At 36.4% G+C, this 13394-nt stretch overlaps 1 protein-coding gene across 1 annotated transcript in view; it reads left to right on the top strand.

Moving 5' to 3' along the window:
• The window catches only part of CSMD3 (CUB and Sushi multiple domains 3), a 386198-nt gene that overhangs the window by 208897 nt on the left and 163907 nt on the right, over positions 1-13394 (top strand). Inside the window, exons 14-17 of the mRNA XM_009905784.2 lie at positions 1053-1235; positions 2354-2680; positions 7697-7891; positions 11743-11881. Of these exons, the coding sequence (XP_009904086.2) occupies positions 1053-1235; positions 2354-2680; positions 7697-7891; positions 11743-11881 (844 nt within the window). The remainder of the gene's footprint in view (positions 1-1052; positions 1236-2353; positions 2681-7696; positions 7892-11742; positions 11882-13394) is intronic.

Below are 13394 nucleotides of genomic sequence, written 5' to 3'. Positions count from 1 at the left end.
TTGTCTGTTTTGTTTGACCATGCTTCGAAAGTAATTAATATCCTGTCTCCAAAGAATTTAGTCTTTAAAAAAAGTTAGATCTCTAAAATCAACAGAAATCATGTCTCCTTTTAGTGTCCGTGTTCTTCTATATGAAATAATTTCTAAAGTAGTTTCCTTCTCAAAAGCCTTAAACCTCAAGAGATCATGCCTGATTCTAGCAAACTGTGTATGCTTACAGGTGGTTGGTTTGTTTGTTTATTTTAATGAGACTACAAAGAATGAAAGGACTACCTAATGGACATAATATTAGCATAAATGCCCACTCCCCCCTTTTTTTTTCCTTAGGCACAAATAACATCATCTTTTGGATCACAGATTTATAAGTCAGTGGTAGTGACCATAGGAAAAGAAAAATTTAATCCTAGCCATCTCTCATTGTAACTAACATGAACTTGACATCTGCAGAAACAGAATAAATCATAAAAAAAGAACGGAAATTGAAAAGTAAAACTACAAAGTAACCAAAGTATATACAAAACTGTGCTTAATCAGTAAGATTACTTTTGACTTTTTCAAGATATTTATTGTATAAATAATACACCTACTGCATTTTCATTTTCTCCATGTGTTTAGTTTATCAATTTAAGCTGTATTGGAAAATGGACAGCGTGAACACTATGGGATGCAGGTCTCTGTTGCTATATTTAAGTGCTCATGTACTATGAGTGATGTTTTACTTAAAACTACTAATGCCTAAAATTCTACAAGGCAAAATAAAGTATGAATACTTTTCCTTATATCCTTTCCATTTGACATCTTCTATTAACACAATGAGCTCTGATTTTTATAAGAATCTTACACAGATTCTTAAGACTCCTTAAAAGGCTGGAGTACAGAATCAGACTCAGTGGTGTGTTTCAGCAACTGTTATTATGTGGATTATGTTCATTTGCTTATAATAACCTATAGTTATTTTCTAGGCATGAGGATATAGCCACAGGGATTTATTTTTGTTTAATTTGATTTTGAAAAAATTATTTTAGAAATATTTTTCTTATTTATTTCAACAGAAATTGAAAAGGAAAGCTGTGGGGATCCTGGCACACCACTGTATGGTATCAGAGAAGGGGATGGATTTTCTAACCGGGACGTTTTAAGGTTTGAATGTCAGTTTGGATTTGAATTAATTGGAGAGAAATCTATCATTTGCCAAGAAAACAACCAGTGGTCTGCAAACATACCAATCTGTATTTGTATGTATCAAGTATTTTTTATCTCATTATTTTAATATGTAATTTTATGATTATATGATATATATTTTTTTCTTATATGTAGAAGATTATGTGATTAGTTACAGAATTAGCACACTGAAATACTTCTGACAGGATGAATTTACTTTTGATCAGTAGTTTGCCTAATGATTGTGTCCGATTGTGTTTCTAGAAATGCTAAAATATTTAGTTTCTTTTCCCAGCAGCTATTAAAACAATTGTCTTTCTGTGATTTGATATGTTTGGATTTGTTGGGAATTTTTTCTTTTGGGGGGTGGTGGTATTTTTTTGTGGGATTTTGTAGATTTCGATATGTACGATAGGCTTTTTATACCTATTCTCCTTAGTTAATGTATTACCTTAGACTAGAGGTTGCTGAATTGTAATTAATGGTTTAAATTATTTACATTTCCCCCCATGTATTATATATCAGTATCTTTTCGATGTAGACATATATAGCTTACTTCCAGTTTTATTATCCAAAGTAAGTAAACCCAATGTTGTGATACATACTTGTGGTAACACCTTTCTTAACTTTTCCACTGAAATAATACAGGTCAAATTTATTCAGAATGCAATCAATTGCTTTCATCCCTGCAACTCAATTTAATATGGCTTAACTGAATTGGCTTAATATAAAATATTATCCTGATAACAGCAAAATAACTCTGTTGTCTCTTTGAGGCTAGTTAATTTCTTGTGCTTCTGTGTGAACAAATGATAAGGGTGTTATTGACTTTCTGCTGCTTTAATGTGCTCAGTGAGAGGTCTGCTCATCCAAACAATTTCCTGAAGGAGAAAATAAGTGATACCAAATGATTTTGTTGAACATGGGTTCGTTGTAGGGACTGCTGTAGACTACCAATGCCATAGGATGTTTACTACCCGAGGGCTCTACTTAGGATGTAGTTTTACTGAGGGGAAGAGAAGTAGAAGATTTTAAAATAAAGACCCCTCTTTGTGACTTCACAGGTCATTACAAATAATTATTCATTTGCGTTAATCAACAAGTTTAATGATCTCTTACACTAACTCAGTAATAAAATAAATCCTTATTGATATGTTTTATTCTATTACCTAATTTCCTTCTCTTTTGACAGTTCCTTGCCTTTCCAATTTCACTGCACCAATGGGAACAGTTCTTTCACCCGATTATCCGGAGGGATATGGGAATAATTTAAACTGTATCTGGACAATAATTTCAGAACCTGGAAGTCGCATCCATCTCTCTTTTAATGACTTTGACTTAGAATCTCAGTTTGACTTCCTTGCAGTTAAAGATGGTGACTCTCCAGATTCCCCCATAATAGGAACATTTACTGGTGCTGAAGTTCCTTCCCACCTTACCAGTAATGGTCATATATTGCGTCTGGAATTCCAAGCTGATCATTCAATGTCGGGGCGTGGATTTAACATCAGTTACAACAGTAAGTAACAGTATTTTTTTAGGTATGTTTATGTGGTTTGTTTTCACCACGCGCTTTATGAGATATGTGTAAGTATGTAAAAATGACATTAGGGTAATACGTATTCAAATGTATCCTAGATAGGTACAGACACCTCATTTAGGTGTTTAGATTGTCTTTCAAATACAGTGTTGGGGCTGAAAATGTGCATATGTTTGTGTTTTACAGCCTTAGAGATCATTGTGAAGGGAGTGCTTAGAAAACTAACAAATCAAGTAAATTTCAAATTGTAAAATAGAACTTTAATACATTTGTTAGCAGCACATTTTGTGTTGCTGATTAAATCCTATAATGTCAATCACCATCACTGCATATACAAAACTTTCACTCTTCTACAGTCATGTGTTGGTTTAATGGTGAATGCATATGATAACCTGGAGTCCATATGATAACCCCAATCCATGCTAGCTTCCAGTTACTGCATTCAATGTGGTAGCCATAGGATCTCTTTGTAAGAGAAGTCAAACCACAATAGGTATCTTGTCTTCTGTTTTGCCTTTCTTATGGCTGATGATTTAAAACTACTTTTCTCACTCCCAGCAAAGGACTCCAGTTCTTCTGGTACCACTTACCTTGTTCTTTTCTGTCTTGCCAGTCATCCTTGTGTGTTCAGGAGGATGTCTGGCCTGTTTGCAGTCCCTTGTGCTTATCTTGTCTTTTGTTTATAATTTGTCTTCTACTTAGATGCCTTCTGTGTGCAACTACATCCCTTTATCTTTGCTGTTTTGGTGAACAAGTTACTCACATTCTTATATAAAAGACTTGTATGTTGTGCCTGACTACACCTTTAGAGTTAAAAACAACACTTATATACTGTTCTTATTTATTCTATTTTGATGTGCTTATATATAGGCTGAAGGTAAGTTCATATTAAATATATACACTTTTATCTAACAGATGTAACAACCATGGAGAGACAAATTGCTAGATTGCTATTCAGAGCAACTGGAGTAAATTCTACTCAGCCTCCTCTCAAGTGCTCTGAATTGTGCATATTTGTAGTTTTTGGAAGGCAAACTAGCATCTTCTGTCACCTTTTGTATTGAGTTTATGAGCTGCACAGAAACAGAGTTTCACATGAAAATGGAGATCTCTGTATTTTGCTTGCTTCTGTCCTTTCTGAGGTAATACTGAAACCACCCAAAACCCATAAATAGCTCCACATTTACTACTTGGCACTGATTTTACTGAAAACATAATGGTTGAAGGTGACTTTTAATATCTTTTCCAGTACTAAATGCAATTAACACTTCACTTTTTGCTGCCAAAATCATTACATTTCTTCTGAAGGACATATGAAGAACTGGCTATGTTGTATTGCTGTCAAACAATTTGGCATTTATCCCACATCAAAATCCAGACAGGATATATTACCAGCTGCATTGTCATTCCTGGGGAATGATGTAAGCTCATAGCATAACTGACACTAAAGTATAGCATGAGGCTTTCCTCATATGTAAAATTAAATTTCATTACCCCAGCAATGAAGTGAGAAGGACTGTGTTTAGCCAGGACGTTCCTTTTGTTGAGTTAGAAGAAAATTGGAAGAGGAAATAACTAAAGAGGACGGTGGAGATAATATAGTGGATGTTCTGTGGATTGTTGTATCTTCCACTCAGAGCTGCCCTACCTCATGTATTTGGGGGTTTTGGGGGTTTTGTTTGGGTTGGTTGGTTTGCTTGTTTTTATTTGATTGTGGTGTTTGGTTTGTTGTTTTCCTTTCTGAAGGTAGAGGTAACAGAGCAGTTTTGCATGCCAACAGGTGGACAAAATAGGCAAAAGACAAAGGACATTTTTATATTCCCAAAAGTCCAATGTCAGGACTAACTGTTCCCATTCCTGTCTTTCTTCCTGATATCTTAAGAGTATGATAATTCCAGAGGTTTACATGGAATGTAAGTGAATCTTCTGCCTTCACAGAAAAAATGCTGGCTGACGATATTTTATTCTGAATAAAACAAAAAAAAAGATCCCTTAAAACAAAGAGGAAATGAGATAAAGTGAGCTTGGTTTTTGAGAGACTCAGATTCCACATTTTGCTCCAAGGATTGTTAATAATTAGTAACATTTTCATAGCATTGCAAGGATTGAATTCTCCTGTGTCTCTCTACTTTCTCTACTTGCATCACAGTACACGTCTCCATATTTTTTTTTTCGCTATTTCTTTGTTTTGGTTTGGTTTAGGTTGTCCATCTTTCAGAGAAGTATCTCTTAAGAATTACCTTGAACATTGCTGTCTGAACAGAAAAGATAAGATGACATCAGATTACTGTGTGAACATTCTTTTTCTGATATTGTATTCTGTTTCAGCTCTCAGCCCTCTATTTTAGCTGCTTCATCCTCAGGTCATTTCTCACAAAGGCAGAATGTAAGCATGAAGAAAATGGGGTTTCTTCTTATTTGTCTCTATAGTTACCAGCCATCATTGCAAAGTAAAGTTTTGAGCTGTAGCTAGGTGCTGTAACTAAATATTGGAAAGTTTGGGCTTGGTCACTTCTATAAAATCAGTTATGATGAAAATGAAATTGCAACATTTGGTTTCTCTCTCTCTTTTTTTTTTTTTTTTTTTTTTTTTTAATTGTTTTAACATTTATAAGAGTTCTACTTAGTCTTCACTCTAGTGTGCTCCTCGGTGTCAAGCCTAAATCTAATGGTGAGGAAAGATTAAAAATAAAAAAACCTCCCTCACTACCCGATCTGCAGCCAACACAGTCGAAAAAGACCAGCACCCCAAACCAGACGCAGCAACCAGAAACATGAAAGCCTCTCATGTTATAGTCTGAACTTCAAGCCCCATGATACTTTGCTCCAGCCAGCACTTTCATTTTAAAGCTGGCATGGCAACAGCATGATACTAAATACTCATCAGTAGATTTAATTGGCTAAACCCATGACAGTAGGGCAATCTACCAAAACAATTTATCACACCAGTGGACCACTGTGGTCCTATTTCCTAGGACCTTTCAGAGCAGGGCAGATGAATTATGGTTAATTTCATACTTGCCTTCCTATCTCTTGAGATGTCTCCAGTTCCTTCTTTTCACGTTTTTCTGATGCTGAATGGTTTTCACATCCTTCTGAGAACTGAAATAACTTCACTATCACCCTGTGCTATCATTGTCCCAACCTTTTTTCTACATACGACTTCAAATACCAGTGTAACCATGATAGTTGATGACTACACAGCCTCCTTATGTATAATATTACATAAATATCTTTTCCAAAGTTCTTTGATTTATTGATGATGGGTAATGTTTGTATGTACTATTACAGCTCCAGCACGAAGCTTTTCAGAGTTACAGGCAGACTGAACTTTACTCTTCAAGTAACGTAATTGCGGTCTAGGTTAAGAAAGTGACTACCATTGTAGGGAAAGGTTGCTTTTCCTTCTCTTGCCTTCCATAGCTGTTGTATGCAATTTCATAGAAGCAGCAGTAAGCAGCCGCCACTCAGACTCTGAGCTGAAATACAGAGCAATAAACCAGTTTTGCTGCCTTAATAAACTGGTGTCGTACACCAAGCAAGCTATACCTGAGGTCAACATTTATCTACATTTACAGATAACTGTGTTGAAAATCTATCTCTGTGTTGTCTAAAGCTGGACAATCAATTCCTTCACTAAAAGTGACAATTGTGCACAAAGTATTGAACACTTTTTTTTTTTTTTTTTTTTTTTGGTAATCCCTATGAAAAAGTATGGGATTACATCATTTATAAACCCCATACTCAAATAGTAAACAGCTATTCAATGAAAGCACTAATTTCATTCCAATATATGTAGCATTTCCTAATTCACATTGTCAATACATTGTTTTCTCTTTTCTGGTGCTATGATTCTTAATACTTCTGTAATGCAGTATCTGAGAAACTTTTCTGTTAAGTTAATAAAATATACCTTTGGAAAAAAATTCATAGAGAATATGCTCTTCAGGTAGTTGTAGATGACAACAGGAGGTTGTAGACAGGTGGGGGTTGCTCTCTTCTCCCAGGCAACCAGCACCAGAACAAGAGGACACTGTCTCTGGCTGTGCCAGGGGAAGTTTAGGCTTGAGGTGAGGAGAAAGTTCTTCACAGAAAGAGTAATTGGCTATTGGAACATACTGCCCAGGGAGCTGGTGGAGTCCCTGTTCATGGAGGTGTTCAAAAAGGGATTGGATGTGGCACTTGAAGTCATGGTTAGTTAGTCATGAGGTGTTAGGTAATAGGTAATAGGTTGGACTTGATGATCTCTGAGGTCTTTTCCAACCTGGTTGATTCTATGATTCGATTCTATGATTCTATTCTTAATATATAAAACATTTAATGACTTTTAATAATATTACTATAGATAATGTTATGCAGTACTGCTAGGAAGATGAGTTTGCTCTCCCATTCTAAGTTGCATTCTGTACTGATATACATGACCATTCTTACAATGTGTAGATATTTGCAGGTAAATTACTATTTTTTCATTTGCCCACAAACTTAAAATTTCAGGATTTGTACATACTAGAAATTTCTTTCATTTTAAATGTAATAGTACAGTCAAAGTTTGAGGTTTTCTTTCTGTTGCCAACATCACCCTTTTTTCAGCTGTTCACGGGCTCTCAATAGAGACAAAATAGACTATGGCAAGATCAGACACACTGCTATCAGTATGGCTTGAATGGTTGTGATGATGAATTGAAAATACAAAAGGTGACTAAAGATATTATATCATAGTTGCTTGCCCTGCCTTTCTAATGAATGCTTTTGGCCCACTGTAGCATTGGGTAGGATGAGCTGGTGGAGAGGAAAACTTAACCATCATTGAAACCTACCAATGCCCATCTGGCCAAATTAAGATTCCCATTGGTATAACTTATCATATTTTTTGTAATTTTTTTAGTATGCATTTTCTACTTTTGTTCAGGCTCTTATTTCTTATTGTTTCCTTACATCTTACTTGTCATCTTACTTGCAAGAGTTGTCACACTATTTCCTCTTTCTTTTGAAAAGCATTTGGACATAACGAATGCCCTGATCCTGGAGTGCCCATCAACGCACGACGTTTTGGTGACAACTTTCAGCTGGGGAGCTCAATATCTGTTATATGTGAGGAAGGATTTATTAAAACACAAGGGACTGAAACAATTACTTGCATGTTAATGGATGGGAAAGTGATGTGGAGTGGCCCTATTCCAAAGTGTGGAGGTATGTAAAATATTTCTTTTTTCTTCAGGAGAGCTTGGTGTGATGTCTTTTAAGTTGTCACCAAATGAAGTTCAGCTTTTGCAAACAGATAGCACAGAGCTCCTGTAAACCTAGTCTTTAATAAAGGAGTCTAGTGAGGCATGATCTTTTATTATGAACCTGTCTGCAGGAGTGAATTTTTCTCATAACTGCTATAAGAAAAAATAGGCATAAACATCAGTGATGTAAGCACTGCTATATAACCTCTAACAATGAATGCTCATCTGAGAAACTTATTAGGACTGGAATGGGAGTAGTTTACACTATTCATACTCTCAGATAGCTCTCATTTGGCACTGGTTGAACTGCAATTTCACAAAGGCATTTTACGCTTGAAAAGATCGCTCCTGCCTTTTTCTCTTTTTTATTACTTCTAAAGCATGCATTTATTCAGTTGAGAAAATGTTTAAAGCAACAATCTTCAGTGCTAGCAATCTACCAACACAGGCCTGACCATGGCCCAGGATCCCATTTCAGCTCAATCTGGAGCTGTCAGTCCCTGAGCCAGTGACACTGTTCTAAAGCCTTATCCTCTATTGACTTCAACATTCTCATGGGACATCCTGGTTTGACCTCAGACTTATGCCATCAAATTTCATTCATCTGATGATCACTTGAGTGCTGCAATCTAATCCTGTTTACCTTGCTCAGGTGGAGTTTGATGATGTTCTCTCTATAGAGGCACTAACTCTGCCTCTATGTGTGATCATCCTTGGCTCCTGTCTTCTTTTCTCTAGAGAAGCAGCCCTGCTTTTGCTGTTCCCTGATGCATTTGAAACTGGGATTCCTGTTCCTGTGCTTTCTAACCTTCCTGTATGAGGGCTAAATGGAGGATTTATTCCACAGTCTCTTGTAGTACTACCTGTTGTACCTATGCTGCAGTTCTAACCCTGGTGTTCCTGCATAATTCTGTGATGCTTAGTACCCTACTGTTCTGTAGCATAGGTGATAAGTTCTTGACAAAAACAGAATCTAAAACTATGAATCTGCAAGGTGTTCAGTAATAAGCCTGTCATCCTCCAAGCTTGTTTTATTTCTTTCCTCAACCCCTGTACCCCATGACACAAAGAAATAAAAAAGAAAAACTTTGTGAGATTTCTCAGATCAAGCTTTCAGTGTTCAGCAGTGAGATTTTGGCTGATGATGACTTCCAGTGATATTTCTAGTGTTTTGTCTTTAACACACTGACAGTAAGTAGAATCTGCCAGATAACCAGCAAAGAGAAAAAAAAGAAAGAATAGGGGCTGAAAATGAGTATTAAAAACATACCAAACCAAAAACAACAGGTCTTTTGGGAAGATGACTGGAGAGTTTTATTTCAAGGCTCTTCAGGATAATCCCAGTCACTGAAGGAAAGGACTAAGAAATCAGCATGTGATGGTGAAAGTCAAATAAAAAATTGTACTGTATCTTGCACTGAAGTCACCAGGAAGAACTATAGCCAGGGGAAGAGCAAGAAAGATTATCTTTTAAAAAAACAAAACAAGGCAACACAAAAACCCAAACTCAAAACAGTCTGCTATTGTCCGATCCCAAATAGAAACAGAAAATACTCTGAATTTAGGCAGTCCTCTTTGGGCATTATTTTGAATGTAATATCCCTAGGAGTATTTTTGTAAGAAAGTTGCTTTTTTTTTTTTTTTTTTTTTTTGGTATTCCAGAGATAGTCTTTAAACATTTCATGTACAGTTTGTGAGAAAATGAAGCTTTGCACAAGTTTAGCAGTACTATATTCCAACTATCGTAGTATACTGGCTCAGAACAAGGCCATATGGTATTCCTGTTCTTGCAGTTAATAGGCTCCATATGTATTATGAATACTTGCAAGTGGTTATACACAATAAAATGTAGGGGTGATGAATGCTGAAGTGTTAACCTTCTAGTTCCTGATGGTAATATGAATTTAAATATCTTATTGTTTGTCTGTTACTGTTTGCTGACTGTAATATTGGGGAGAGGGGGAGAGCGGAACTCACAATCTTCATATTTAGGAATGGTTGCAACACATTCAATGCTCAACTTATATGGCTTTTAGAAACGCTTTTTTTTTTTTTCCTGGTACAGTAAGAGAAAGATGAGCTAGTATCTCCTTAAAAACATAAACAAAACCCCCAAACAAATAAAACAACAACAACAAACCTTCTGTGAGAATGGTGAGTATGTCTTCTTCATGAATGAGGAATTTGAACTGCTATCATAAGCAAAATATCTGTGATATTATAGTGGATGTCAATGGGAAAAGGAAAGTTAAAGAAAGTGTACCCCCACTGTGATGAGCAAGAATTGCCAATTTGTAACAACAGATGAGGAGGAGGCTGAGGCTCTCAACAACTCTTTTTTTTCCCCTCGGCCTTCCCTAGCAACCTCTCTCTTCACACCTTCTGAACTGAAGGACCACAAGATGAGGACCTGGGGGACAATGTCTCTTCCACTGTAAGGGCAGAAAAGGTTTGTGAGGAACCTGGATATGGGATCTGATAAGATGTAGCCCAGAGTCCTGAGGGAATTGACCAGTGTGGTTGCCATGCCCACTCTCCATGATATTTGAAAAGTCATGGCAGTTCCTGGTGACTGGAAGAAGGGAAACCCCTTTTTTAAGAAGGGTAGAAATGAGGATTCTAGGAACTACTGACCTGTCAGCTTCACCTTTATGCCTAGGAAGATCACGGAAGAGATACCCCCTAGAAGACTTGATAAGGCATGTGGAAGACATGGAGGTGATTTCAGACAGCCAACATGGTTTTACTAAGGACAAGTCTTTCCTAACCTGTCTAGTGGCTTTCTACAATGGAGTGACTTCATCAGTGGACAAGGGAAGGGCAATGCATGCTCTCTGTCTGCCCTTGACACAGTGTCCCACAACAACGTTTGATATGGATTCAATCATTGGACTTTTCAGTGGATAATGAATTGGCTGGATGGTTGCATCCAGAAAATCCATGCCTCGATAGCCAGCTAGAGACCGGTGACAAAGGATGTCCCTCAGGGGTCCATACGGAGACTAATGCTGTTCAATATCCTTGTCAGTTACATAGACAGTGGAACTGAGTACACCCTCAGCAATTTTGCAGATTATACCAATCTAAGTGGTGTGGTTGGTATGCCAGAGGTACTGGATATCATCCAGAAAGACCTGGATAAGATGGAGAAGTGGGCCCAGGCGAACCTCATGATGTTCAGAAAAGTCTGGTGAGACCTTATAGCAGCCTTCCAATACCTCAAGAAGGCCTACAAGAAAGCTGGAGAGAGACTATTTACAAAGGCATGTAGCACTGGGACAAGGGACAATGGTTTTAAATTGGAGAAGCGTAGATTTAGATTGGACATTAGGAAGAAGCTCTTTACTACAAGGGTGGTGGAACACTGGAACAGGTTGCCATGGAAGATGGTGGAGGCCCCATCCCTGGAGACATTCAAGAATAGGCTTGATGGGCATCTGAGCAATCTGATTTACTTGGGGACGTCCCTCCTTTCTGCAGAGATTTTGGGCTAGATGACCTCTACAAGTCCCTTCTATCCCAGTGCATTCTATGATTTATTACAGGAAAACAGATTGCATCTGTAAGAATTTGGTATAAAAAGCTTTGTCAGAAGTTATTCAACAGTTCATTTTATCTCTTTAAGGTATTAGTTCAGTTGTCTCCATCTAATTATGAAGCCCAAAGAGTCTGTCAGCTTCAAAGCCTAATTATGTCTTCTGCAACAAGTTTTTTTTTTAATATATTCATTATGGATGTTCAATGTTGAAACTGATAACTGTGAATTACATGTAAGTCTGTGTTATCATACCTTTCTCTTTGTTTCATTTCTAGCTCCATGTGGTGGGCATTTCTCATCTCCCAGTGGAGTGATCCTCTCTCCAGGCTGGCCAGGGTATTATAAAGATTCCTTGAATTGTGAGTGGGTGATAGAAGCTGAACCAGGACACTCTATCAAAATTACATTTGAAAGGTCTTGGCTAATGTTTTTCTTACTTATTATTTTCCAGCTGTTTACCCAGAAGCAGAAGTTTATTATCTTTGTCATAATATTAATATACACTAAAATCAACCAATTGTGTTACCAGGTAGGATTTTCCAAAGCACCGTAGTACCTTCAGATAGAAGTTTTCTCTTCAGTATAATTTCTACTTTGGTGCACTGAAAGCTTTTGAAATTCCTACCCTCTTGCATATGTTTAAACCTTTCTGTCCCAGTTATAAATGTTGCCTGTTTTTAAACATTAGTATGTTTCACTTGCTCATTAACTGTGTTGGTATGATGAATAATACCAAGGAATTATACCTATGAATTTGTTTTTCTCTCTCAAACTCATTAAATTTCAACTGTTAAAATCTGAAACAATTGTGAAAATGCATTCCTATTTTAATCCATCTTTGATATTTAACAATCAAATCAGATGATCCATTTTTGTGAAAGGGCTGTATGCTCTCATGATGGAATTACAGTTTCTCCAAAGTATTGCAGCATTGCACATTACTCTCAGTTACTTGGGTCCCTTCCTGATTCAGGCCAGAAATGTACTGAGGACCTTAAATTTCTCATGGTAGCAAGACGTGGACATTTCATTTAAGCTCATTACAAGAAAGCAAACTAGAAAATGTAAAGAAAAAAAAAGCTACATTCTCCATATTTTCAAAGATATTGTATATACTAATACAGTTAGATGATGATCCAGGGTAAAAGGGGGCCTTTGACAATGAAAGCTGAAGTGCACAAATACCATGCAAGTACTTTTCAGTTGCTGTCAATGCAGCATATTTTGACTACTTCTGGTCACACTCAGCTTAGAAGCTTCATTATAATGCAATTCAAAACTTCTATTTAGCAAGGTGTTAAAATTATCATTTCATCTTACCAAAATTTCTCCCTGTGACAAAGTTATTTTAAAGGGGTTTTTTTTTTTGAGCACTATACCATATGCTACAATAAAGCTTCCACGTGATCACTATACATAATCAGGGATGAGGTAACATGAACACTTCAAAGGTATTTCCAAATCTTACTAGTAAATGAAAGCTAGTCTTCCAAAATCACTAGTGCTGTACTTCAACTCAAAAATGTAGCTTTACCATTTTTGTTTCTAATTAAAATGCCAAAGAGAAGTAACTCCGTCTTGTAGAAATTAGTAAGACTGATATTAGTTCAAAATTAAAAGCAAATTATTAGTTTTCTTTATTGTCTTGTAAAACAAAATGAAAAATAAAAGTCCATTACTTGTTGGTTGTTTTGGTTTTTTTTCCTTTTCTTTTAAGGAAAATAAATATAGTTTCAAATAATTTATTTTTAATTCAACATTTAATTTTCAACTACACATCTGATCTGAACAGTAATGTCAAAGCCAAATAATTTTATCTTTTTATTTGCAAAATTCTAGGCCAGCTGAATTTTCTTACTCTGCACATGGGTTTCATTAAATCTGACAGTTCTTGTGTACACTTTTGCTTTGTAATGTCTAAACACCG

This window comes from Dryobates pubescens, chromosome 14, assembly GCF_014839835.1.
Source record: "Dryobates pubescens isolate bDryPub1 chromosome 14, bDryPub1.pri, whole genome shotgun sequence".
NCBI lineage: Eukaryota > Metazoa > Chordata > Aves > Piciformes > Picidae > Dryobates > Dryobates pubescens.
This window is presented reverse-complemented; position numbering and strand designations above follow the sequence as displayed.